The sequence below is a fragment of the Alligator mississippiensis genome, chromosome 11 (assembly GCF_030867095.1).
Source record: "Alligator mississippiensis isolate rAllMis1 chromosome 11, rAllMis1, whole genome shotgun sequence".
Lineage (NCBI taxonomy): Eukaryota > Metazoa > Chordata > Crocodylia > Alligatoridae > Alligator > Alligator mississippiensis.
In genome coordinates this window covers 14937444-14965175 of record NC_081834.1, presented here as the reverse complement: position 1 = coordinate 14965175, position 27732 = coordinate 14937444, and the positions used below count along the sequence as shown (strand labels likewise).

The following is a 27732-nucleotide window of genomic DNA, read 5'->3' as shown; positions in this document are numbered from 1 at the left end:
CAGCCTCTCCTACAGCAAAACAACCAGCAGGCTGAGCAAAGCTTTCCAGCACTGCCCACTCCATGTACCTGATATGTCTCCACTATCCTGAGTGACCCCTTCTCTTTACTGATGTCCAGTGAGCCCTTGCTGGGTCCAGGCAGAAGTGCTGATCAGAGGCATAGGCCAACCCCAATCACGGCCAGCGACAGCCAGCATGGAGTTGACAATCTGAGAACAGAAAGCTGAGCTAGGAATATGGTCAGCTAGTCAACAAGGGCAGTACCCAGGTTCAGGTGCCCACCATTAACCAGCATCAGCACTGGCTGCTGGAAGGGGAGTCTGAATTGCTGGACAAGCCAGGAGGTCATTGCCCATCTCAATCACCCAAAAGACTCAAGTCCAATGATTTATTTTCTACTGACAGCATCACAGAAGAAGCCCTCTAGGGTGAGGAAAACTCCTTTCCTTGACATGACAACATGACAGGAGAAGGAATCCAGACATGAAGACCTTGTGCAGCCTTCTGCTTATCCAATGTGGCCAGAATGACTGTAAGGAAACAAGATGGGAGCTCTAACCAACCTCAAAGCTGATACAAGATCAAACTCAACCCTGAACCACGTGAGACTAGTGTTGGGCAGTGCTGCCAGATGGCTGGGAGAAGCAGCTGGAGGCTAGGGCTAGCAGTGGCATTAGCATTAACCTTGGTTTGCCCATCCTGGGTCAAAGAAGCTTGAAGAATTTCTGGACTCTCTGTGGTTCCCATCTTGAACCTGCTCCAGTGAGCAGGCTTGTAGGGTGGTGAGACCTGCTGGAAAGTCCCAAAGTGGCTGCGGTACAAAAGCAGAGCTGCATCTGAGAGCCAAACGTGTGATACACCAGACGCAGATGCAATCACAGAGGGCTTTGTTGACAGGGTTTAATGACAACTGAGTTGCTGGTAACAACATGCTGCTGCTGAGTCAATCTTCCAGATCCCTGTGAATCTCAGTCACTCATCAAATCCTCCAGTTCAAGTACTTGACCTGCTGGCTGGCTTTGAGAAGAGACCCCTCTGCTATGTTTGTGGCCCCACAACACTGCTCATGCCCTGGTTGTGCCATGGCCATAGACAAGGGGTGAGGAGCTGCTGGTGCAGGCTGAGCAGCAGGTGTGGCAGGAGGCCAGGAGCCAACCTGTGCATTGAGCTGCCTCAAGATGGAGGCTATGATGAGTTACAATGAAGAGTTGCTGTTCACATGTTGGAAGGCTGACCATAGCTGCTCCCTTGCAAATCACTTCTTCTGTCTCTCCTTCTGAAGGGTGGCCGCGTACTTCTGCAACCGGCTCCAGCATCCCGGCATCTGCTGGCTGAGCTCCAGCAAGTGCTCTTGTCTAACACAGAGAAGAACCCAGCCATTAGAGTGGCCCCTGTCACCACCTCAAACCCCATTCCCCAGCTGACCTGGGCATAGTTAGCTTTCTGTGGCTCCACAGAATCAGTTCAGAATAGATCTGTGTGAATGAAATACCCTCTTCCAAAACACACGTGTTCAAAGATGTATATCACCATGCAGAGAACCCTCACAGACCATTTAGGGCACACAAACATCTGGGCTCTTATGGGCTAGAAAATGAGCTACAGCCTCTACATTTGTTCTCACACAGTTGTGTGCACAGTGCATACAGTCAAGTTCTTGTGTGCATGCCCAGCAGGGACTTTTCAGGTGCATAGAGAAAGGCCAGTGTGTGTTTATCCAGAATCTTATCCCTCTAAACTGAGGTTGGTGGCATAAGCTCTGAATAAGAGAGCACTCTGAGGGAGTGGGGGGGGGGGCTTCCTGCCTCCCCAGTTTTTATAGTATAAGGATGGCATGAGAATCTCATTCTCAGGGCAGATCTGTGAACTTTCAAGAGAGGAACACAGGCAGTGATATGAGATGAGCACCTCTCTGTCTACAGCCAGCCAGCCAGAGCCCTGGTTCGGTACTGGAAGCAGAGGAGAGTTGGGGAACGCTGTTATTTCATAGATTTCATAGGCATTAGAGCTGGAAGGGACCTCGGAAGATCATCGAGTCCAGCCCTTTGCCCCAGGGGCGGGAAGTCAGCAGGGATCACAGGATCCCAGCAAGATAAATATCCAAATGTCTCTTGAAGGCGTTCAAAGTAGGTGCTTGAACCACCTCTTACAGCAGTCTATTCCAGACCTTGGGGGCTCGGACAGTAAAAGTAAAGAAGTTCTTTCTTATGTCCAGCCTGAAACGGTCATGGAGGAGTTTGTGACCGTTCGATCTCGTCATAGGTAATAAGTAGTCCATGAGGCCCTTCCCACAGCCACCTGCTGTGCTTCAAACTCCCAAGCTATGGGCCCACTGCATCACTGGAAGATTTCCTTGTACCTCGGATCAGACCATAGGTTTCCCAAAGTAACAGCTCAAGGAACAACAATAAGAGATACTACATTGCCACCTAGTGACAGCACAAGGCAAGTCCACTTGCCAGGCACAGGTTATGCTGTGTGTGGTCCAATAGCTCCCACTACATGTGTTAAATAAAATATAGCCATGGGACTATAAGTGGGAGGAAAGGGAATCATTTACAGATCCAAGCTCATCCTAGCCATAGCTGGAGCAGCATTTCCATCCTGAGGTGACACAAGGAACTGCCCTAATGCGAGTACAAGCAAAGCTCCAGCTTCCAACTCTCCAGACTTCCCTTTCAACCTCACCTGTTGCGCAGGAAAATGTCACATCTCTTGTCCCATGGCTGGTGCTGCAGGGATTCCGGGGGAGACTCCAGTTTCTTTGGGAAAACATCCCTGAGTGGGTGGGAATTGAAGTCAAAGAGGAAGATGGAGCTTTGATTGTCTTTGGCCTGTGACACAGCATCTGCCCGCTGCTGCTCTTGCCCTGGAAGGCAGAGATGAGAGGGCAAGGAGGGTTACCTTCCTGTGTGGCATATTCTGCAGCCTTACTATGCATGGAACAATAAGCCAAGGCTGCCACTGCTGCACTGGGCAATTTACCCTGTCCTGACAACTGCTCTGAAAAAGTTATTCAAACAGGAGAGATGAGAACAGCCTCAGATGAGTCTGCTTTGTGCCACGACCACCACGATTGAAAAACAGGCTTCAGTTCCCAGCAGGCCACTAAGTCAGAGAAACATGCATGGCCAGGGCTTGGTGAGAAATCTGTCAGCATAGATCTTATAGCAGTGGGGCTCCAGAGCATGTGTTAGAGGCTAGTGCAGGGCTGGCGGGGCACAGAGCACTCCTTGCTCCCTGCTGCTACATCTCTCTGGAGAAACTACTAATACAGCAGGACTTTCTGAGGAGGGCTCTATCAGTAGGCAACTGCTGTAGGTGCTGAAGTGGGAGAGAGCTGCAGCAGGGAGTGGCAAACAGGTAGGGAAGAGGAACAAGTGGTGGGCATGGAGGGGAGGGTCTATGAGACACTCTCCTAAGTAGCAGGTGGCTTGCACTCTGAGTAAGGCTGAGAACCCCTGCACCAGCCAGCTGGGAAGGATACAAGCACTCAGTCAGTTCCAAACTCCAGTCTGGGGTTGCCATCTCCAGCAGCCCCCTCTCCTGTTTTCCCAAGGACATACTGCAGGCAAAGAAGGAAGCAGCCAGACTTCTGAGCCACTCACTTTGATTAGAGCCCAGCAGTGAGGCTTCAGGTTTTAAGTCCTTGTGCACTCCAGCAGAGGGGGCAGGGACTGCCCACACCACTCTCTGCATGCAGAGACAGCAGCACACAGACATCACACACAAACACTGACCGACCTTGAAGTTCCAGGTTGGCTGCATGACTGCAGGATCTGCTGCAAGAAGGCTGAGCAGATCCTTTCTCCTCCTGAGGAACCACCAGCTTGACAAGCAATAGAGACCAAGAATCCCCTTTCCATTCCCACATCCACCAAGTTAACTGCCCGCACCTGTGCCCTTCTGTGTCTCACTCCCTACCTTGGAGGAGCAGGCGCTGGTTCTCAGTATCCAAGGCAAACACTGGCTGCCAGGGGGATGCTACTGTGTAAGAGGGTGGGGTAACCAAGTGGCAAATGGTCTGCAGCATGACTGTGTCTATCAGGGACACTGTGCCATCCCGGGAGAACACCAGCACCTGAAATAGCAAAGGGACACTTAAAACAGTGCACAAGATGGCTGACTGGAGCTGGCAGGCTCCTCCTACTAGGCCAGGCATGGAAGTGAGAGTCCCAGAACTCATAGGAAGGACAGATACTTCCAGGGCTCCTACCCCAGCCCCAGCAAGGGATGAAACTATGCATATCAGCACTGAGCTGTGGGGGAGGCCAAGCCTGGAGCAACAGGAGTGCTGCTGGTCAGGATAGAGGTGGGCGACAGAGCAGCCTGGAACTAGCTTGCTCAATGCCTGCTGACTAATGGCTAACTCTAGGTAGGTGCTTTTCAGCCATTATTTTCCTAAGGATTGAACTCTCAAGGCTGCTTTGCCTGTTTCCAAGCATCTGTCCATCTCTGCTGGTTACACAGCTCTGGTCTCTGGCTCCAGTTTATAACTGTCTGGGGTTGTGCTTTCCCTTGCAATCTCTCTGCACCAGGGATCTTCCAGCAGTGAGACCGTTCTGTTCTGATCATCCCTCTCATCTCAGTCCCAGGTACCACAGGTCTAGCTGCTCAGCTCACTCCTCTCTGCACATTAGCCTAACCATGGCTCTGACCCCAGGCCCTATTGTACATTCACGTTCTTCAGAGAACCTTGGCAGGGGCTTGCAAACTCACTGTGCCATTGAAGGTGAGAAGGGGTGCCACTGTGTTGATGGTCTGACCTGGATCCTGCGGCCTGTAAAATAAGTGTGAGCTTCTGATGTAGACTCAGCATTTTAATGAGGCACAGTGACAGCAGCAGCAGTAGGACATGGCATAGGGGCACACATGGGGCTCATGCCATGCTACTGATACCAACAAAGCAGAGTGCATTTGAACCCCTCTACAGTCTGTGCCTGGATGCCTCTGCCATGGCCGGGTGCAAAAGTGCAGCCCCTTGTGAGTAAACCTGTCCACTAAGGAGAGCAGTAACAGAACCATGAAACTGGTACTGCTCCCCAACCTCAGACTGGCCAGTGGCCAACACCCCGGGGCTCTGGCAGAGAGTGCAGGAAACTCCACCCCTGCTTCCAGTTGCAAGTTCTTTTGGGAAGGAGAGGGGGAGGAAGTGGTGAGGAGAGCACAACTGGGTGGGAATCAGCTCTAGATCAAACCAACCCAGAAGACAGCCATGCTAGTGGCTCCGTAAGCTTGTGTCACTGCCCATGACGATGAGGAGATGCCCCCAGTCTGGCCTCATGCTGGCACTGGGACCACTGGCTGCTCTAGCTGATTTTCTGTCACTGATAACAGCAAATTCCTGTGGGCAGTTGGAGAAGTCTCCCCCTCCAGGTGAGAGGAACTCACTGGAAACTGCACATTGTTCAGATGACACAGGATACCTGGCCTTTGGACAGCTGTCAAGGGAACAAGGGGGGCCCACCTCACCTGCCTGCCAGGAGCACTGTGTTGGACTGTCCAGTCCATGATGCTGCCACCAGATGGAGAGATCCATCCGCACACAATGCTAGGAGCTGCACTTTGGGGTGGGAAGGGTCTCCGCTAGGGCAGAGCCCCTGGTCCTTGGGAGCAGCAGGACTCGGCAGGAAGTGGATGCTGCGGATCAGGCATCCCTCAGGGAGGGCAGTTACACCTAGGGGGCTTCCTGGGGAGAAACAAGCATCACATGACTAGTAACAATAAGCAGCTTGTTAACACAGGGGGTGGCAATGGAAATGGCCTCTATCCAAGGGGATCAGCCCCACTCCTATGAGCTGGGCCAAGCCCATTCCTCCTAGCTACAGTTCAGTATGAAACAGCTGCTATCTTCTCAGCCGTGGCCTACACAGGTGCCACCGTGGAGGGTACCACCTCTGACTCTTGTCTGGGACGGTCCCTGTATCGCAGCAGGTGACTCAGCCCCCAGTGTCATCCAACATGGTAATCTCACAACATGGTGATATTGCAACAGCCCCAGAGATGTTCTGGTGTGTGATGTCAACCTGAGGGAACATTGTGTGGACATTAGGTTGAGGTGGGGGATCACCCCAGCTGTTGTAATTCACACCCAAGAAATGCACACCAACTTTGTGGGTACTCTAGTTGCAATGTTTTCTTAGATGATAGTTTAGTCCCAATTGGAGCAGCTCAGAATGTGTAGCACAATCCAGTCCATTACTCAGCTAAGGCCACATGGGAGGTTTTGACCATCCATACCAGGAAACTGCTGAACCTGGAAGTCCTTCAGAAGGTGTTGTTGGAGTCATATCCATGACCTTCCACTCACACACCAAGGTCCCCAAGCCTTTGGGGAGAGAGCCCCTGCCCCTGCCAGCATCCCACTGGCCCCCATCCACAAGACAGCTCACCTAGACAGTTGTTCCAAACAGTTATTGTTGAATCTTCACATGCCAAAGCCAAGTAAGAAGAGCAGGAGCTGACAGCTGAGCATGTGATCAGAGCTGCACATGGCCAGACAGCATCAGGTTTCAGTTCAGTATCTAGAGGGAAGGTGGTGACTGCAAAAAGCCTTATTTCCAGGAAGACACAGAACCCCCACTCCATGAGCCCCTGAGCAGAGTGGGTGCCATTCAGGAAGTCACACTGCCTCTCTGGGAGCCCCTTGAGCAGCCTGGAGCCCACACCATCTAGCTGCCCCCCTGGACCAGGAGGGCACACATCAGACAAAGGGCCTGCTCCTCTCCTCCCCATTTCCCTGCTGGTCATGGAGAATGAGACCCCTCCTGCATCAGGACACTTAAAATGGCTCTTGAGCCTCCCTGCAGTACCTCAGTGTGGTGGAAACCCCCTCATCTAAATCTGACCTAGCTTGATTCTGTCCACCAATGGTTGCTGCTTATAGTTCTCTATGAGAATGAATGACTCAGAACCTGAGGTGCCAGGGGGCAAACCACCACGAAGACAATCACTTAGCCTCCTGCCAGGGAGAGATGTAGGGAAAGGCCCAGAACCAACACTGGAAAAGGTCAGATTACAGGCGGGGATCTTCAGTGAAAGCACAGGGGGATGCTAGGAATACCCATACTGAGAAAGTTTGGGAGATTCCCTGCCAGGGAAAGACTGGCTGGTGAGGGGTTTTACAAGAGGTCATTCTTTGAAATCTACAGCAGCAGTTTGGCAGAGCTGGAGTGGGGTTTTCTCTTCTTACCTCCTTTCTCCTTTAGGGGCCGGGTCAGTAAATACAGACAGAGATTGTGGCTTCCACTCCAGTGCACACTGATACCAGCTGGGACCTCTGGAAAAGGGGAAGAAAAGAAAGTCAAAGTCAGTCTTCCTTAAAACTGAAGGGAGCAGCAGAAGGGATCTAAGCTACATTGCAGCCATCTGTGTAATCAGCCCCAGCCCTGAGCAGCAGCTGGTACAGGGCTTTTCACTGAAGAAGTGCTTGTCTGGATTCCATGTTTCATGAAGTCTGTTCAGGCGAGCCCAGAACTAAAGTAAAATTTCTTCTTCCCATGATTTTTTTCCTTGCCCTGCCTGTTATGACAGGTTATATCCCCCTGCTCCCAAACACACAGCAGCTCTGAGTATAAGAAATGACCCAGGCAGCAGGCAGCCCTGCTAGACCACAGCCATTGAGAACACAAAAGGCTTTGCAGTGGAGTGGTGTAAAAATACTGTCCCTTGACCTACCTCCTACAGCTATAACCCCAGTGCCAGCTGGTTTAGAGCAGCTGATTCCTAGTCTGAGCCAAGCTTCCTGGCAGTCTGGGCCATGCAGTGTGAAATAATGCTGATGCCACATGCTGACTTGCTTGACCAGCAGCAAGCAGTTAAGTATGAGGGAGGATATTTGCTTTGCTATATTCCAGAGTCCCACAGCAGACAAGATACCACAGTGAACAAACCATCAGAACCAAGGAGTTCAAAGTCAGAATCGCATAGCAGCAGAGACACTGGATCGTGGGACCTCTTCTCCCATTCACCACTGCCCCACTCCATCCTATCTCTCATCTCTCCTCATGCTTGTCTCCCTTCCATCCCCACACTCAGAGTATTCCTTGATGTCCACAGATGCTTCCCTGACAAAATGCCCTGGGAAACATCTGAGTACTCTAGAAACACTGAGGATTGTGCCTGTTCTGAGGAAAAGATAGCTTTGCTGGCACCTGCTGCACTTTTCATCCCCATCACCAAGAACCAGGACAGTGGGAAGATGCAGCTCTCCAAGTAATACAGACTGCTGATGTAGCAAATCCCATGAACACCAGACTGATGGATGGACAGAGAGGTTCACTGCTGAATCCAAAGAAAAAGCCCCATGGGAGTACGTGCTAATATCTCCCCCCTGGCACATCCTGTCAGTGGCTGGATCAGAAACAAACTTTATGCCACTTATGCTGAGACTCACAGGAGCTGCCATATCAACAGCAGCCAAGTATCCAATTAGTTCAGCATTGTGTCTCCAGTGGCGGTCTATGTCAGATACTTCAGAGAAGAGGAATCCTTCCTTTTGTAATACTATAACACAGAGGAAGGAGGGAGTTCTTATGAACCCCAGCTGGTCATCTGCCTAGGCCTGAGACAAAAGGAATGATAGGCCCTTGCATTTTCACCCTAGCTCTGGTCCTTGCAGATGATATTAGTCCTAGCAATTCCTGAATCAGTTTGAAGCTCCATGGGTTACCAATATGTTCCACCCATTTCAGGTTACCTGGCTGTGATTTGATTTCAGGTCCCATCTGCAATATCCGACCAGGAAAGATAAAATGAAACATAGTGTGTCTGGAAAAGAAAGAGATCATCAGCGTAAGCAATGGAATTATGCTGATAAACAGGCAGCAACCCACTGTGACCAGGAGTGGTGGTGGCTGGGCCCTCATGCCTGGGGACTAGGGAGCTAAATTTGCATGTCATGATTTAGAGCAGTGGTGCTCAAATATTTTGGATTCTCACTCTTCATTCTCAGCCTTCAAAAAGTCTCACAGATCTCTGGTCAGTGAAGATGCTATAAGAGGCATAAGGAGCTTGATGTGATCTGAGAAGCAGCTACAGACCCCTAGTTAAAAGCTCGAGTGAAGAAGTGCCCCAGAGGTGGCAATATAGAATGGAAACTCCTAGGATTACTTATGACTGAAATGTTAGTTGTGCCAAGAATGGGTGCAGGGACCTTCATGGGTCTTCCCCTCTCCTCACCTGGGAGTCACCTCCTTGCTGTCAGATTCACTGCCTCTCTCCAGGTATGTTTTGAAGGTGCTGTGAAAGATTGCATCCTGCTGCTCCAATTGGCAGTCCTTGATCATGTGATTGTGTCCCAAACCAAGAACGCTGCCATCATCAATTTTCATTAAGGCATCCAGTGGACTTTTAAATATGCTTCCTGGATTGAGGTCATAAAGCAGAGTGACAGGCCTAGGAGGAGCAGAATCCACGGGGACCTGGGAAGCTCTGGGGCATGTCTAATCATCACCCCTTATAAGTGTGATTGCTTTCTCATAGATGTAGGAGGCTAGACCCTATTCTTCTACCTATGGATGGAAATATCTCCTGTCACCTGGATGTTTCGATATAGATTTCATGTTTTTATGCTATTTTCCATGTTCTCATTCCTTTTTCTGATTAACTGAAGGTAGGGGCTCACCTGAAAACATCCAGAGCACAGCAGCACTACACTGCTAGCCCCTTGCATTTCCCTACCAGTGTCTTGGCACAGGGACTACTCCCTTCAGGTCCTCCTTAGACCTTCTCCCCTCAAAAGACTCAGCTTTGGATCAGTGCATGTTCTTACTGGGGCAAGGGAGAGGAGCACACCAAAGCACAGAGGAGGGCTGGGGCTGTTCTCAATTATATGAGTGCCAGGTAAAAGCTGGTAACCACCATAAGTTCTACATTCACTGCCAGGAGCCAGCTCCTTTCCCAGTTCAAAGGTGGCTACCTGCTATCACACCCACTTTGGTCTGCCTCCCTCTGCTCTCTTCTATCATACCCCTCTCTCTGCTCCCGTGCAGCTGAGATTGGGCAGGCTCATGGACAGCCAAGCTGACTCAGTAACAAAGCAGAGGGGAAGAAAGGCCACAGAGGTCAGTGAGTGAGCAATGAGAAGAGATGCACAGCCCAACATGTATCTATGTGCGGAACCCATTGCCATAGTGCTGGGTCAGGGATGGGGCCTTCAGACAGCAATGTTATATAAATAATCACTGTTAATCACAGAGGTGATGCATCATTACTGTGCCTAACTAAGCAGCTATTCCCACTCCAGGGTCTGTAATGATCCCCAGACCAGGGCAAGGGAGGAGGCAGTAAGGACTTTACTGTAACTCTCCCTCACTGTTATACAGCCACACAGACACAGAGGCATTGTTACTTCATCCGACTCAAGGAAATCCCCACTTCCCCACCAAAAGGGAGTGGCCCAAGACAGAGCACAGAGAACAATGCTGACCTGAGAGGGGTTTGGGTGGCCTGACCTTCAGCAGCAGCATGGGGAGACTCAGTCTGGCACCTAACTTGCTCGTAGACATGCGTGTCTCCTGCAATGGGAGAAGAAGACTCCCCTCAGCATGGGCGCTTCCAGGGGCCTGTCTGCAGCCTGTGCTGCCTCAGACTAACACTAAGCAAACTGTCACAGCTGACCCCCTGCCCTACTGTTCTCCTGGGAACCAAATGCTTCCCTGCAGGAAGGGTTTGCAGGGCTTAGCACCCAGTACGCTGCTCATGGAGAGCCTTTATCCAGCCAACTAGTGTCATAGTGATATTACAAGGGCCATGCCCCTGCAGCCTGGGGGAGGCAGAGGCCATGGCTTTGAACAGAAACACTAGGAGGAAAATATGCATAGCTGCATGGCAACCTGCTTGCCCCAGCTCTCAGCCCTCAGCTCCTCCCTCAGCACCCCCTCTTCTCCATGCTTCACCTTTTAAAGAAGTCACTACCACTAGGTGTCTGTCCCCAAATGCCCCTGGGTACAGCACATCCCTGGGAGCACCACATAAAGGATGAAGGCTCCAGAGATAGAGGGGCAAGATGAGAATTGTAGAGGCTGCTGCTGAGTACAAGAATTAGGTTGGGCTCTAAAGGACCTGTAATAGCGGGAGATCCCCTCTGTGCTTGGCTGGGAGGAATGGGGAGTCAGACATTTACCCTGAACTGGGGACCAGCATCCTCTTCCTACCCCCTGCCCTGGCATTGTTCATAGACTTGGCTCTGTATGGAGTGGTCAGACTGAGCAGCCAGTTGCATGCAAGAGAGAAGGGGAGGGAGCCTGGGTTCTCAGCATAGGAACAGGGGGCAGAACAGGGGGGAACTCTTGGGCATTCATTGACTTTAGGATTGAGCCATCTCTAGGTTGAGGAGAAAGGAGCTGGCCAGGGGGATAGTGCTGAAGGGCAGCTCCCATTAAACTCCCAGCACTAATCTGAATTAACCCAGTCAAACACTGGAATGGATCAACCAGAAACTCAGGACAAAAAGGGTGGCCCAGATTCCCAGTGCTCTTCCCTGACAGAGAGGTTCAGGGTTTCAGCTTCCAATTCCTTATCTACAAGCCCTCTGGGCAGCATAAGACAGTCTCACTCATTATTATTACCATCTCTGCGGAACCTTCTCTCTGCAACTCCAGACTTTTCTGCCAAGGAAACAGAAGGAGACTGTGGTTACTCCACATGGACTGGCCCAAGTGATCCTGAACAGCTACCTGAGCCTGAGAGGCTAACACCTGCTGGCCTTTTCTTTGGCAAGGGACAGAAAAATAAACCTGAATGAGAGTGCCTCAGACTGGACAATCAATGTTACTGTCTCACACTTTGGAGATATCAGGCCTATGCTAATGCTTTTCTAAGCTGCTCTTGTAGTTCAAAGGGGCCTTAAAGAGGAAAGAGGCCTTTGTGAATACCTCCTGCACTGGGGGGGAGGGGTTGGGTACCCCCCAGCTAGCACCACTCTCATGAGAAAAGGAGGTAGCAATTCCAGGGTGGGGAGGGCATGGAATGCTGAGGAACTCTGGAAAACTTATCTAATGGGCAATAGGAGCATCTCAGTATCAAAACAGGATTGTGAAACATGGGATGGGAAGCACTGGCAACCCCCAAGCACATGTTCTTTCCTGCTGCTGACAAACCCGTTCAGCCTGAAACATGCCGTCATTGTGTCTGCGGAGATGAGGGCTGAGGAGAGTGATGGATGCAAAAGGGCAAAGGAAAAGGTATTTTATTGAGACAAAAAGTGTTCTGTACCATTTCTGAAGCCTGGCTGAACATCCTTTCCTGGACAGCTGGAGCTGCTGCAGCTGCAGCCCCTGGGGCATTTTCTGTCTCTCTCTCCCAGGAATCCTTAGGCAATCGGTAGATCTCCAGCCAAGCTTCTGTGCTGCCTGCATTGGGAAACTGCATTGAGCAACTGGAAAGGAGGAGGAAAGGTCTCTTAGGCAAGAGGCCTCTGCGGTCATACACACTTGAGAGCAGGGTTTGGATTCATTTTGCATTAAAAAAAAATTCTTTCTTCCCTGAGGCCTCCATATCTCAATGACCCACTCATCCTCCTCATGGCCTTAGGCCTTCCACCAAGGTCCTGTGTTGTCATCATTGGTATCAGAAACACCAGCCCATCCCCACATGCCCTGCATCCATGTCTGGCTTGTATCTCTGCACAGCCCCAAAATATAACGAATAAGTAATGTAAAAGAACTGAGATCCCTGGGGAAAACTGTTACATGGCTCCTGCTGTTTCCCTGCAGGGCAGAGGTGTCAAACTCATCCAGCCCCACAGGCCAAATGAGTGGTGTGGGGTCAGTCCACGGGCCAGGCCAGAGCCATAGACTGGCCTTATATTCTGGATCCTGCACATTTCCTGGAGTGGTTGGAGTGGGTGTCACATGTGGCCCACTTCTGCTTTGGCCACTCCAGGGCTGTGCTGCACAGCCCCCAGAGCTGCTGCCACAGAACTCTGCTGCTCCAGTATACTGCAATGTGGGGCCATCTGGTACACCCTGCATGATGTCTGTAGGTCACTCTGTGGCCCACAGGCAAGACCCACAGGCAGTACCACAGGCCAGATTCAGCCCCACGCTGTATCTTTGACACCCCTGCCATAGGATGTTGCGTGCTTTGTTTCTCTAAGCTGCGGCCCTCCAGGTTCTGGCAGAGCCCTGTGGTAGGGTGTGGAGAGCCTGTTGAGGAGGGGGAGCCTACTCACATGAGCTCTCTCAGGCTTTGATGCGCTGAAGAGAACACTACAATTAGGAAATTCCTGCACTCTGAGGGCTGCTTGCTGTAGCAAGTTTGGGGAGAGCATCTCTGAGCTGTTCTCCCATCTGAATCAGGGGATAGAGAGCCTAGCACCCAGTGTCTGACAAACTGCAATCTCTGGGACTTGCCTTGCAGCAGGACACCTGCATAACTGCCCCCATGGGAGAGCTCCACCTCCTCACAAGTGCTTCGCTTGCTGATATCTTCCTGCCAAACAAAGGACCACAGACATCAAGGCAGGTTTGGCTGCTGAAGTATGGTCAGTATTTCCTGAGGGATAATCATTTATTCCACAGTAGCATTTCCTCAAGTGTCATAGCCAAAACCAAGAACTTACCACTTCATTTAGGACTTTAATGAGAAAGAGGCTGTCCTTGCAAAAATAAAAGAGGTGGGCAAATCCTGGAAAAGATAAACAGAGGTAAGAAGGGGATGGAAGGAGAGGGAAAGGGGTGGGGGGTAAGTTCAGGTCTTGGTAAAACTGCAGTGACAGCTTATTCAAGAGGGAGTTGGTAGCCTTAGGCATCATCTGTGGTTCTCAGGATACTCATCTACACCTTATTCCCCTCAAAGAGACCTGTATCCAGCCCTCCCAGGAGGAAGGGTCTTCCAAGTGGAAGCGGGGAAACAGGAGGAGCTCCAATCATTATGATACACTTTTCCTCAACTGGGTTGAAAGCAGATAATCACAAGAGACTGAAATACCAGGGAATTCAGGGACTCAGCAGCTTTGCTAGTAACTCCTAGCAGATGGCATTTCACACCACTCCCATGCTTTGGTTGGGAATGGTCACATTTAGTTTGGAGAGCCCTGAAGGGATACAGCATGCACCAAAGGGATCCACTCAGATCCAGCTCCCTTCTAACGGAAAGGAAACTGAAGGACATTGCTTTTAGACTGGATTCAATCATCAGAGGCTAAAAAGCCTTCCTAGGGCTGTTGCATTCCTGGATGGCTCAGTGAAGTACAGTGGCCAACTAGGGGGAAGAAAACCCAAGCTATGCTGACAATGCTCCACAGACCTCACTGTACCGCTGGTTAGTGTACTCACCTCAGTGCAGTGCCACAGGCAAGCTAACTGGTCCTTCTGAGAGGTACAGCTAATCAGCCCTGACACAGTATCACATGATGATAGCTTGCCACTCTGGAGGAATTTTACAGCTACCTCAAGAACTGGAACCAGCATAACCAGGTTGACACAATACCAGGCAACACCATGCTGCTCCCTCTGTGGAGGGAGATGCTGCCTGGTACTGAGGAGACATTCTGAGGAAGTAGTGGTGAGGAACTGACTTGCCCAAGGATATTTCTTTCAAATATGGAACAAAAATCCTGCTTCAAACACTATGCATAGACCCTGGGACACAGCCCTGAGATCTGGAACCATCCAGGGTAAAACAGGACACCTGGTCACTACACAGTGAGGCCAGCATATTCCACTGGAAGTTGACAGATCTTTCTTGACCCCCATAGTGCCTCAGGTTGACCTCCATGGAAAAAGGGTCTCCTTTGAGGCTCAGCAACGCTGCTCCTTGAACGGCCCAGGATCCTACTAGAGAATAACGAGAGGCACTGAGAGCTCTGCTGCCCTGTGCGCCCAGCCTCTGCCACAGAGTTATGAGGCCATCCTCACTCTAACCATCTGATCTCCCTGGCAGCTGGACCCTCTATTATATTTATTGGTCACATGTATTTCCTTCCTATTTTAGCCCTTTTTATGTAATAGATGCTTGTTCCCCACCCTGTGACCCCCATCCCTTTATGGTACATAATCCCTCCCTCTGGAAAGGACTCTGAGAAGCCTGTGTGGCACGGACCCATCTCATCCAAAGCAATGAGGACGTGGTTCTCGTTCCCGAGGTCTGAGGCATGGATGGCACATATTTCGAACTTTGCTGCCTCCCAGGAACACACCCGCCTACAGTCAGCTGCGCTGAAGGCTGCGAGGCCTGTGGAAAGCCCAACAAAGATGTTTTTTCCAGATGCTGCCAGGCAGTTGGCTCTTCCTGCCACCTGTGGAGAGGAAAAACAAAGAGAAGGAACCATTATAGACATACCCAGACACTATCCTGACAGAGGGACTCATCAGCAACATGTGGCAGTCTCCAGTGAAGGCTCCAGATCCCAGATCAAGTCAGAATGATTTGCAGTACATGGAGAAAAAAAATCCCATGTGAGCCTGCCCATACCTTTTTCACTAGAGATCCCCCCCATGTCAAAGGTGAAGGACAACACATGAAGCCTCCCTGTCCGAGGGGGTTGGAAATAAACAGAAACCTTCTATCTGGAGGCACCTTTAAACAGCACTCAGTCCTTCCCTAACACAGCTGTGTGGGGGGTGCTTGGCATCTCTATGCTCTTGAGATGACTGGAGTCATGTGAAGCTCTGGCAAGAGTCTGCCCCAAGCAAGAGAAACTCAGAGTCAGCCCTGAATGTTCAGCGAGTCTGCTGAAAAATGTGGGATTACAGGATATTGGTACACACCTCCTCCCTCTCCTCTAGAGCTTCCCACATTTGCCTACCCACTTCAGCCTACAGCAAGAATGTAAGCACTGCAGACTTGGCAGTCTGGTCAGCAAGCACACAAATTCCCCACACACCACGCAGCTATTCCGTTCTGAACCATTTCTAAGGTATAATTTTAAAACACGTTTGAATTTGTCTGTATCATTCCAGCTGACTCATCAACCTCTCCATGGTAAGCAAGGGTGGGGCGACCCTAAGGCAGAGAAGTTGTGAGTGAGCTTGATATAGTTTAATAGCTGCCTGCCCTGTTTCAGGGCGGTGTCGTGACAGACTCTGAAGAACAACCTGTCAAAAGATCTTAGGATCTATAGCTTTACAGAACAAGACTTGAGAGAGAGGGAAATGCTGGTGGGCTCCCAGGAATTTGCACCAGACAGGGAAGGACGCAGAAAATCAACACGCTGCTTGACAATACCACTGCAGAGCCAAAAGCTCCCAGCGCTGTGAGGAGTTTCTGTACCTTGAAGTCACCTGTGGGCATGTACCGCGTGGGCTGGACCTTCAGTTTCTGTGCTGCTCGGAGTGCCTCTCTTTGCTCGATGATTTCCAAGGTCTGGTCAAACACCAGATTCACCATTTTATTGATCATCCGGAAGGGCTGAGGCAACTGATCAAGGGTTTGATCAGGATCTTGCAGGAAGAAATTTTCCTCCTCATCCTCTTTAATCCAGTCCTTTTCAGAGGGCAGAGGGATCTTGAGAGGATGCTTCCGGATGTATACAGGCATCTTTGTGCCTTCCTAGATGTACGGTACAGGACAGAGGATCCACACAGTAACCAGAGCAAGTGGCGAGGACTGCACAGCCCTGCAATGAATATGTTCATAAGGTAATGGAAGAAACAGATTTTAGCATCTAGATAAAAAAAAAAAACTCTTAACAACTTCCTGTCCATTCCTGATCTGTAGGTCTCACGTCTCTTCCCTGTTACCAGCCAGGCTGCCTTTCACAGCGCACACCTCCCCTGTGGTGACAGGGAAGTACCTTCTACCTTTTCTTTTCTTTTTTAAGGAAAAATTTTTGTTTCCCAGGTCAAATCAGCCAAATCAATTCCAAATCTGTGAGTCACTCAAGAACCGTATGTGGCCCTACTAGCCACAAGCATCCTCCACCCTGGCCTCGGGCTTCGGATGCTTCCAAATCCTTTGGCGAGCATCCTACGTGCAGGCCCAAGCCCAGAGACTTGGGGCTTGGATGCCCCTGAGTTTCACTTGCCCTCAGCCGTATGGCCACAGGAGCAAGCTAGGAAGGAGTCTCCCATTGCCGTAAAGTCGACCTATAGCCAAGATCTTCCTGCTAGAAGTGGAAGTGGGAGAGTAATTATACATTAACTTCCTGGCCTCTTGAAGGCTCAGATCAAGCGTAGCCTATGGTCGCCGAGGGGAAATACCATGATCACCACGATGGCTTTCTGGTCGCACCCAGGGAAGACCGCTCTGCTGGAATCGGATAGTACCCGCATAGGTGATGCATAGTTAGCCTTGGCTTTACGCTCACCCTACGGAAATAGGAGATTTTTCCCTAGCTTGCTCCTGGGACCTCATGGCTGAGGGCAAGCAAAACTGGGGTAATCTGAACCCCACGCCTCCAAGTTTGCGCCTGCAAGCAGGATGCCCGCCAAAGGTTTTGCGAACGTCTAGCAAGCCCCCAGGGGGCGGGGCCGGGCGGGGCGGGGCTCGGGATCAGGGGAGCCTCGTTGTGGGGCTGGGGGGGGAGGGAATCGGGGCGCACCCGCTCACCAGGCCCGGGGCGGTCGCTATGGCAACGCGGCGGTGCGCCGGCGCCGAGCGGAAGCAAAGGCCGGGGCAGGAGGTTCCGGCTTCCCTCGCCGGGGCGGGGCGGGGCGGGGCGGGGCGGGGAGGAGCGGAGCGCTGGCTCCCTCGCTCCGGCCCGGCGGCATGGAGGCCTTCGTGCTCTTCACCAACCAGACCCAGGGCCGCGACCGGCTGTTCCGGTGAGTGTGAGCGGCCCCCGCTGGCCGGCCGGACCCCGACCCCGACCCCGACCCTGACCCGGACCCCGCGTGTGCTTGCCTTACAGGGCCGCGCAATACGCCTGCATGCTGCTCGGCCACGTGCTGGAGCGCCAGGCCGGCCCCGGGGCCGCGCGGGCCGCCCTGCGCCAGCTGGAGGCCAGCATGAGCTCCGGCCGCAAGCGTGAGTACCCCCGGGGGGACCCCCGCTCCGCGCCCCGCCCTGCCCTGCCCTGCTCCGCCCCAGGCGGGGGGATCCCGGGGAGGAGGTGGGGTTATGCACTCGCTGCGGGCGGGGATTGCCCCTCTGCAGCCCGCAGGGGTCTGGAGGAGCCGGTCTGCCGCGAGGGAGGGGTCGTCCGGCCCGGCCCCCTCCCCTCCCCTGGGCCGGGGGGCGGCTGTGGCACATCACCCAGCTGAGAGAGAGGACAGTCGGGTTATCCTTTATCCATACGAAACTTGACGCCTTCATATCCTCTGTTTTTCTCTTGACAAGAATCCGGATGCCTTTATGTCCTCCGTTTTTCTCTTGAAGAGAGAAAAACAGAGGACATAGAGGCGTCAGGTTTCGTAGGGATAGAGGACAGAGTGGCAGAAAACCGGGGTGTCCCCCAGGATGGCCGCGCTACGCCCAGCTGGGTTTTGGCGTCGACCAAACGCACGGGCGAGCTGCACGGAGCTGTGTTTGAAAGCATCTTTCATGACTGGCTTCAGTTCACAGCAGCGCGCAGGGGACTGGGGCGCAGGCACCAGAGATGTGGGTTTTCCAGAAAAATTTGAATCAGAAAACTTTCCAGGAAAATATTCCAGTGCCCTAAAAAGAGCGGGATCTGATTTAGCGTGTTTATTTGACTTGCATTTAGTACACAAAACTAAAACTAAAAAGAGCATGACCTGATTTAACATGTTTATTTGTCTTCTCTTTAAAAGAGCTGATCTGATTAAGCATGTTTATTTGACTTATATTTAGTACACAAAACTGAAAAAAAGGACCCCGTGTTAATTTTATGTCCCAATAGCCACACGTATTTGAACTGAAATATGTGATTAGGAAAAAAATTAAAGGCAGCACACTTAATGTGGTTTAAATGTGCTATTCAAACAAAGTCAAAGCTTTATGTGGAAAGAGATTATTTTAATTGGAATACTTGTGAAAATGTGAAGACAGTACACCATTGCATGTACTTCCCTTACATTGTTTGTTTAAATTTAAGGGAAAAAAATGAAGGCATTGAAAACTGTTGACACACTAATTTTAGCATACCCAAATTACTGTGCATAATATGCTGTGCTTGGGTTTTGATTTCACCTGCACAGCCAATTAGGTGAATTCATAACTTGATTTTTGGTTTGTATTATTATGTGAGTATATTTACCCTCCTGTTTTAAAATCAATAAACCATATATGTACACTCTCTCACACTTCCTAGAGTAGGCACCACATCTCGAGTAGGCACCAGAAAAGGGAAATGTTTTAACCAACAGGTGCTTGGAGCCCTGGGCACAGCTCTGCTCTGGTGAGGGACACGAATGTCGTTGTCTTTTGCCTCTTTAAGGTTTTGTTCCACATGGATATGAATGCGTTTCATGGTGTACAAAAAATGAAGCCGGTAAAGACAATTCTGACTACTGATTTTGATATAGGAAACGAAATGGCTAATAAATTGGACCTTAGATTCCCATTCCACGTTTTTTGTTCTGTGCTTAGTGTTTTTCTGTGTGCTTTTTAAAGAGAAATGGCATTTGAAATACAGTAAGTTGCTTTTAGTTGAACATATATCCTGAAATTAACTGTGGACCAACCATCGCACCCTGTAGGACAGCATTGCTTTTTCAGCTGATGTGAAGGCATCACTCAGAAATCACGTGTATCCTGTGTCACACATTAGCAGAGAGCAGATGCTGAAAGGGACAGTTTTTCAGACTGTTGCTTTCTCACTTGCATTCTCCAGTATTTACAGTCTGGGAAATTCTGAGTCAAAGGCCGTGTCCCTCACTCCCGTGCTCAATAGCTTGTGATGCCCCTTTCTTCCAAGAATTTGTCAATCCCTTTTTGAAGCCGGCCAAACTCTCAGCTCCTGCAACATCTGTTGGGAGAGAGTCCCACACTTTAATGACATCCTCTTGGTAGTTTTAAATTTACTACCTACCAGTTCCATTTTGTGGTTCCTGGTTTTTGTGTTGTGTGAGAGTGTAAATAATAAATCCCTATCTACTTTCTCTTTGACATTTAGTATTTTGTAAACTCTTATCGTGTCTCCCCTTGAGTGCATCTCTTTTTTTTTTTTTTTTTAACTGCATATGCCTCTTTAGTTTCTCCTCATATGGAAGCCCCTTCAGGTTTATGGGAAGCAACAGTGAAAGGCCATATCTTTTGTGTGGAGGGAACAAGCTGCAAAAAGGTGTGGCTGAGGAAACGCTGAGTTTTCAGAGTGATCAGAAAGTGAATCCTCAGCCTTCCAGAGTAACGTAGAGGTGAAATATGATTAGTACAGTATCCTCTCCCTGTGAGAGATCTGGGTTAAAACCAGCTCAGGTTAGAGCTGAAATCAGCTTAGTGTGCCTCTGTCTACTTTGTTATCTCACTGGCATCACAGGACTTGGTAATAATAGATCTGGAAAGGCTCAGAAGTAGCAGCAGTTGGTCTAAATCACTTTGGCAGGGTGGACATCAGCAGAGCTGTGTAGAGATGCTAGGACTGGAGCACATGGGATAGAGTAGGCCGTTATTGTTGTACACCAGGAGAACTGCACGATATATCTTGTATGTGCTTTTATTTTACTTTTGGTCTCTCACTTCTGTGAACTCAAAAGTTACCTCGGGTGAAGGTACAAATCACCAAAGGGTTTGGTAAGTTTTTGGAGAATACGGCTAGATGTAGTTGTATTCCAGAGCAGTACGTAGTGTCTCCTTCCTACAGGTGCATCTGTTAGAAATGTACTTGTTAGCTAGCACACTGTTTTAACCTCTGAGTTCTCTTGCAGTGTTCAGATTGGGCAACATGGTGCACGCCATGGTAGCAGCCAGGCAAACCATCCAGCTGCCAGACTTGGTACCCCGCATCTGCTTGACGGCCTCCAACCTGATCCGTGCCCTGTATTTCATCTGTGACACAGTCCTGTGGCTGAAGAGCGTTGGTCTCCTCCCTCACATATACAAATGGAAGTGGCGGAATTGGGCCACTAAGTGCTATTACTACTCACTGCTGATGAATTTGACCAGGGATTTATATGAGATCTCCTGGCTTTTGGAACAAGCTGCTGAAAAGGAGAAGGCAAAGGAGAACTCCTTTCCTTGGGACACACAAGACCAGGACCTGATCTGCCTGGAAACTGAACGGCAGTCACAGCCATTTCTTCCCCTGCTGTATTGCACACTGAAGAAGCATCCTCCTTTGTTGCTAGACACAACAAAGAACCTTTGTGATCTTTCTAGTCCTTTGGACCGCCTGGGCATCTACAAGACCAACCCAGGAATTATTGGGCTCTGTGGCCTCCTCTCCTCCTTGGTAGGGATACTCACGATAGCAAAGCCACATCTGAAGCTGAAGTAATGACTGGAGAGCAGTGTGGTCATGCTTTGCGAGCTGACAGCTCAGTTTCTCTGCCTAGTTTTATTCCTAGGTTAGCACTTTAAAGAATAAGTGTGTTTGACAATCACTCCTCAAACAAGGGCTAATCTCTGGAGGAGTTAGTTATACTTTTTCTTCATCCCGGGCATCCTTGCAGGTGAGGAACTGCTTAATGCTGTGACAGATTGCACAAGAGAGGAGGTGGGAGAAGGAAGAGATGGAGCAAGAACTAAGAAAAAACCTCTCTGAAGAACAACACGTGACAAATCCAGAGAGACTGCTGCTTGAGAAGGGAGATGTTTCTGTACTTGAACAGAGTGGTGTTAAATTGTTACACGGGCAACTAATATATAAGCCATAAATAATGGTGCCGACACTGGATGGGTAGAATTCAGTGATCAGAGGTTTATATAATCAAATGTCTGTGTCTAGCATGTTCAGGCATGTTGGGATCAGAAACATTCTGGGGCTATATTTCCAGTAGCTTAGATAAAAGTCAGTTCTATGAAAGGCTAGGATGTAGTGAGCCTGCCATCTGTAGGCATCAGTTCAAGTCCAGCTCAGTCTGGTAGGAACTCAAAAGTTGAACTATCGAATAGTATAACATGGACACCATTGAAAATAAGTTGGTTGACCTGGATCAAGCTCCTAGTGAATAAGGGTCCACGTGCCAGAAGCCACCACCCATCTGCCCTTACTACTGACAGGGCAAGGCCAAACCTTGCTCAGGCCGTGCAATCCAAATTCCACTCCAGAGGGGTCTTCTAGGTCTGAGATGGGGCATGTTGGCAAGGGGTCCCGTGTGAGGGAAGCCTTAATGCTGCTCAGGCTAGGGATGAGCTGCAAAATCCGGCATGCGCAGCTACCGACCTGGTACTGCTCAAGTGCTGGAAATGTGACTGTTCCTGGGAGTGTTTGAAGCAGGAGGCTGCTGGATGCTCTGCAGCAGGGTGGCTAAAGTACAGCCTGTAGCAACCTACTGTGAAAGTGCATCCCGTAAACACCAGCAATCCTAGCATGGTGGTCTGAGCAGCCAGGATCTCCAAAGGTCTAATATTTGTCTCCTGGCTAGAAATTAAATGGTGGCCTGATTTCTTTGTTGGGAGGTTCTTGGGCATGCGCCTCATCTCTCTGGGGCCTTGGAACTGCTTTCTCTTTTGCTAGGATTTGACTAGAGTCTGTGAATATAGTGGGAAACTTAGTAAACAAACTACTGAAGTGGCTTCTAGCCTGAGTGGCTGCCTTCTTGTGCCAAGAGGGCATAGTGCAAGGCTGAGCCAGCCTCTAGTGTTTCTGCTAGGGCTGGGGCTGATGGGAAACCTGAAACCCGGGAGCCAGGCTGGTGAGTTGCCAGGCTTTCCCTGAGGCATCCTGGTATGGTAGAGGAAACCTTTTAAGTGGTTTTTAGAAACTCTGACATAACATTCCTTTTAACAGCTGGAGACTACAATTTAATGCACCTTAATGTAGCTTAATGAAACCGAAGTGGTAGAATTAACCACGTGGAAAGAATCCTTTTAGTGCCTTTACCTTATCTACCTCCCATTCACCAGTTGGATAAGGGTGGTGACTGCTGCTGCTGTTGTACTGTATCTGGAAAACACAAGCAATAAACTGTAAATTAAATTGAATCTGGTTCTGTTTGTGGGTCAGGATATGTGTTGGGAGGTGCTGGGGATGAAGTTCTCCCCACCACCCCTGTTTTATAAACGGGACAATGCCAGCAAAGATGTGCTGCCCCTGCCTGGCAGTAGGATTACAGAGTTGTCTTAAGGGCACCAAGGAAAGCTCCATTAGACTCATTAGGGTTTTAAATGAGTCCAGCTTCACATCTGAAGGAGGTGGGAGGTGAATATAACTCAGGCACTTGGCATCCCTTGTAATGAAAGGCACCAAGGCAGATGCTGGTAAATGGAAATGAGCTGGACCTGTGCTCTGAGTGTAGGTCAAGAGAGCTGGAGTCTCCTGGCCCATAAGCACCATGACTGTTACATCAGCAGCTGCATCTGGATGCTGGTGTTGTATTTAAACTTTTTTTGCCTAGCTGGTTCTCAGATAGGTGCACTGATACATCAGTCCGATATCAGATCTGCGGGGTGGGGGGGCTGCAGCTGTGGGTTGAGGCCAGGGCTGTGCTGGGTTCTTCCTAGCACATGGGGGCCAGGGCTGTGCTCGGGGCAGGCGGTGGCACTGAGAGGGGGCTACAGCGAAATTTGGGGAGACTGCAGCCCCCCCCCATAGCTCCTCCTCCCCCCCGCCCCCGCGCTCAGCCTGCAGCTGCAGCCCACCCTGCCCCTGCAGCACAGATCCAGGGGAACACACCTCCCGTGCCCTCCCAGGGTGTGCGCAGCGGCAGGAGCCACCCCCCCCACCCTCGGATGAGCCATGGCTCCATCTCATGCCGGCCCTAGTTGGGCAGTGCCAGCCCCATTCCTCCCTCATCTCGGGGGCCTTAATCTGCCCCCAACATCCCACGCACCTTTCCTCCCCACTCCCCTTCCACCAAAACAGACTTAACAGCTGCATGCAGCTGTATCAGAAATATGCTGATATGCCTCTAAAAATAGGCTGTTGGTATCAGCCACCAAAATCTATTGGTGCACCCCTAGTCTCAGAGGTCCAGGGTGAGCAACAGTGGCTGCTTTACAGCACACAGGTGTTTGGGACTGGAGCTGAAGCAAAGAGGCCTTTGCACTGCAGAAGCGTGGGGATGGATGAAGGGACAGGAGTGGCCTTTGCCCCACGTCTGGGTGGAAGCAATGAAGTATGAAGGCATTATCAGGGCAGAGGTCTTGATGTCTGCCAGCTCCAGACTAAAGCCAGTGGGGTGGGAGGATCAGCCACATGCTCCCTCCTGAGGGGTCAGTGGTGCTTTCACCATGGTTCACCAGATCCAAGAGAAACTCCATTGCCAAGTGCACAGAAGAGCAGCCACTGCCCTTTGCCTTGCTGTCTGGAGACAAGTGACTCATGCTAGGGCTGGTCTGGAAAGTTTCCAAAGGGTTTCACTGCCTTTCCTTTTTCACCTCCACTTGGGGTGGGAGCCCAGCCAGCAAGAAAGATGCATGGGCTTGCAGAGCCTGAGGTGGAGCGTTAATATTTAATCCCTCTGCTCCTGAGATTCCTTAGGGCGGGGGTGATATTTTCCCTAAGACGCAGACATTGAGTCTTCTACTCCCCTGCCTCCCTGGCCTCTTTCATTCTCCACTCCCCCCTGTCTCCCTGGGCATGTGTGTGTGTGTACACATACGCATATGCATGCATGCACACGCCTCTTATTATCCAGCTCAAGGGAGCCTAAGCACTGTGAGTGTTCAGGGGCCTGCACTGTGCTTCCAGCTTCTCTGCTAGGCTGGGGACTGGGAACATGAATCAGCCACCACTTGGCAATAGGAGTTTTTGTTAGGGTGGCTGATGGCCTCCTGCCCTGTCTTCTGCCAGGTGGTTTAAAGCACCCAACAGCATCCTGTCTACAAACAACATTTCTACCTCTATCAGCCATTACTGCTCCCTGAATCTTTCACATCTCTAAGCCCCTTCTCATTATTTCTCCATCCTCTCTGCCATTCTTTTCCCCCTCCAACTCAGTGTCTGTGAATTGTACCCTTCACTTCCTGCTAGAGACATTAAACAAACCCAAACTTATCCTTGCTCACTATGACTTCCCACTAAGCCCATCCCAGTCCAATAAAATGGTCTTTAGCTTTGTCCCCATCTAGCTAGTTTACAACCCACACACACAACAGTGAACTATCTCTTCAGGTATGATTTTCAATTAGGGTGTCAACCCCAAATCTCTAGACCTGGCAACCACCCCTTGCACTCCACTGAACTACTCTCAAGAAAACCTCCAGTAGGTTCCCCTAAGCCACATCTCTAAACCAGCATCACCTGTGACCTATCAGCTGCTTCTGGTCCAGTCAACTAGGTTCCTCTCCTAGAAATCTCCCCCTGCATTTACCTCTGGGTAATCTTATCTGCAAACACAAATCCAACTACTGTCACTATGTGAGATTCTCTACTCTATATCCATTTCCTTCTGTCCTAACTAAAATCTCAGCTTCTCTCTCCCATCTCTTCATAAAAGCCTAGCTCTCAGCTCAAGCCCAATACAAGTCAAAAGAGCTTGTAATCTCTCCCCTACCAAGCCCTCCCTTTCTTACTATTAATGACAACACCAGTTCTGGGCGCCACACTTCAGGAGGCATGTGGACAGCATCGAGAGGGTCCAGAGGAGGGCTGCTTGCATGATCAGGGGTCAGCAGGGCAGGCCCTATGAAGAGAGGCTACAAGACCTGAACCTGTTCAGCCTCCACAAGAGAAGGCTGAGTGGGGATCTGGTGGCAGTCTACAAACTGGCCAAGGGAGACCAGCAGGCAATGGGAGAGTCCCTGTTCCCCCGAGCACTACTGGGAGTAACAAGGAATAACGGCCATAAATTGACAGAGTAGATTCAGGCTAGATATCAGGAGGCACTACTTCAGAGTCATAGTTTCATAGTAGCTAGGGTCAGGACAGACCTGAACAGATCATCTAGCCTGACCCCCTGCCACAGGCAGGAATGAATGCTGGGTTCACAAGACCCCAGACAGGTGATCATCCAACCTCCTCTTGAATTTGCCCAAGGTAGGGGCGAGGACCACTTCCCTGGGAAGTTGGTTCCAGATTTTGGCCACCCTAACTGTAAAATATTGCCTTCTGATCTCCAACCTAAACCTATTCTCCATCAGCTTATGACCATTGCTCCTTGTCACCCCAGGTGGTGCTGGGGAGAAAAGAGCTCTGCCTATTTGCTGTTGATCTCCCCTGATGAGCTTGTACACAGCCACCAGGTCCCCCCTCAGCCTCCTCTTGCTGAGGCTGAACAGGTTCAGGTCCTTCAGTCTCTCCTCGTAGGGCCTGTCCTGCTGCCCTCTCACCAAGCGAGTGGCCCTCCTCTGAACCCTCTCCAGGCTGGCCACATCCCTTTTGAAGTGTGGCACCCAGTACTGGACGCAGTACTCCAACTGCGGCCTGACCAAAGTCATATAGAGGGGGAGTATCACCTCTCTGGACCGGCTTGAGATGCACCTTTGGATGCATGACAAGGTATGGCTGGCCTTGCTGGCTGAGGTCTGGCATTGGCGGCTCATGTTCATCTTGGAGTCAATAATGACTCCAAGATCCCCTTCTGCCTCTGTGCTTTCAAGAAGGGAGCTCCCCAGACTGTATGTGTGCTGTGGATTCCTTCTCCCCAGGTGCAGCACCCTGCATTTGTCTTCGTTGAACCCCTCCTATTCTCGTCTTCCCACTTCTGTAGTCTGTCTAAATCTAGTTGCAGCCTCTCTCTCCCTTCAAGTGTGTCCACCTCGCCCCACATCTTAGTGTCATCAGCAAACTTGGACAGCGTGCTTTCCACCCCCTCGTCCAAGTCACTGATGAAGATGTTAAACAGTGCAGGCCCGAGGACCGAGCCCTGGGGTACCCCACTGCTCACATCTCACCAGGTTGAGTACAACCCGTCCACCACTACTCTGGGTGCACCCCATCAGCCAATTTTTTACCCATCCAACTGTGCAGGCATCGATGCTGCAGTCATTTAATTTATTGATGAGGATGGGGTGAGAGACAGTGTCAAAGGCCTTCTTAAAATCTAGAAAGGCTATGACCACAGCGACACCATCATCCAAGGATTTAGTTACTTTGTCATAAAAGGCAATCAGGTTGGTCTGGCGGGACCTGCGTTTGGTGAACCCCTTATGATTGCCTCTGAGCATGATCTCCCCTGCAGGCCCCCCACAGATGTGCTCCTTGATGATCCTCTCCAAGAGCTTCCCAAGCACTGAGGTGAGGCTTACAGGCCTATAATTACTTGGGTCCTCTTTTCTCTCCTCCTTAAAAGGTGCTTAAAAGGTGCCCTTAAAAAGGCAGTCAGGGCAGCTAGGATCTGGAGCCAACTTCCAAGGGAAGTGGTGCTCGCTCCTACCCTGAGGGTCTTCAAAAGGATGCTAGATAGACACCTTGCCGGGGTCGTTTGACCCCAGCACTCTTTCCTGCCCATGGCAGGGGGTTGGACTTGATGATCTGCTCAGGTCCCTTCTGACCCTACCAACTATGAAACTATGAAACCTCTATCCTGCCTGTTTACTCAAGCCTGTAATCTGGGCATAGTATTCAACTTTGGCCTCACATCCTGTCTAATACTAAGTCTTGCTGAACTTTTTTCTCCAATACTTTTGGAGAAAAAAGGTTGCCATAAGATGTGGCCTTTCCCATCTATCCACAACAGTCAAAATTCTCATCACCTTGTGTCTTGACTATTGCAATATCTCCTTCTGTCCTTGGAAAATGCAAACATGCCCTGCTCATATTTGTTCAAAATGCTGCTGCGAAAGTTGTTTTGCTGGCCCATTACTTTAACTGTCTCATCCCCATGTTGGCTCTCTGTTCTATA

General features: G+C 50.4%; 2 protein-coding genes across 3 annotated transcripts; one reads left to right on the top strand and one right to left on the bottom strand.

Annotated features, from left to right (window-relative positions):
- Window positions 1-375: 375 nt before the first annotated feature.
- WDR93 (WD repeat domain 93) lies at window positions 376-16483 on the bottom strand. Its single transcript, XM_059714598.1, has 16 exons — window positions 16217-16483; window positions 15047-15242; window positions 13566-13630; window positions 13353-13435; window positions 12218-12350; window positions 11572-11610; window positions 10431-10518; window positions 9182-9365; window positions 8700-8770; window positions 7194-7280; window positions 6394-6525; window positions 5474-5690; window positions 4721-4781; window positions 3926-4082; window positions 2690-2870; window positions 376-1356 (listed from the first exon to the last, which is right to left on the bottom strand). The coding sequence occupies exons 1-16, from the start codon at window positions 16481-16483 to the stop codon at window positions 1257-1259; spliced, it is 2061 nt and encodes a 686-aa protein (XP_059570581.1). The 3' UTR covers window positions 376-1256.
- Window positions 16460-22930, top strand: PEX11A (peroxisomal biogenesis factor 11 alpha). 2 transcript variants are annotated; one of them, XM_019477746.2, is made up of 3 exons: window positions 16460-16584; window positions 17796-17911; window positions 20713-22930. In XM_019477746.2, exons 1-3 carry the CDS (start codon window positions 16460-16462, stop codon window positions 21279-21281), a joined length of 810 nt encoding a protein of 269 aa, XP_019333291.2. In that variant the 3' UTR covers window positions 21282-22930. The 2 variants fall into 2 exon arrangements, with proteins under 2 accessions (XP_019333291.2, XP_006258147.3); XM_006258085.4 differs by lacking the exon at window positions 16460-16584 and adding an exon at window positions 17606-17709.
- The last annotated feature ends 4802 nt before the right edge of the window (window positions 22931-27732 follow it).

Coding starts and splice junctions, on each gene's coding strand:
- WDR93 (XM_059714598.1), bottom strand. CDS start 16,483: ATGCCTGTATACATCCGGAAGCATCCTCTCAAGATCCCTCTGCCCTCT. Junction 6,526..7,193: donor GCCCCTAAAGGAGAAAGGAG/GTAAGAAGAGAA, acceptor CCTTCCCTCTAG/ATACTGAACTGAAACCTGAT. Junction 4,782..5,473: donor ACAGTGCTCCTGGCAGGCAG/GTGAGGTGGGCC, acceptor CTTATTTTACAG/GCCGCAGGATCCAGGTCAGA.
- PEX11A (XM_019477746.2), top strand. CDS start 16,460: ATGCTTCCGGATGTATACAGGCATCTTTGTGCCTTCCTAGATGTACGG. Junction 16,585..17,795: donor GCAATGAATATGTTCATAAG/GTAATGGAAGAA, acceptor CTTGCCTTACAG/GGCCGCGCAATACGCCTGCA. Junction 17,912..20,712: donor CATGAGCTCCGGCCGCAAGC/GTGAGTACCCCC, acceptor GTTCTCTTGCAG/TGTTCAGATTGGGCAACATG.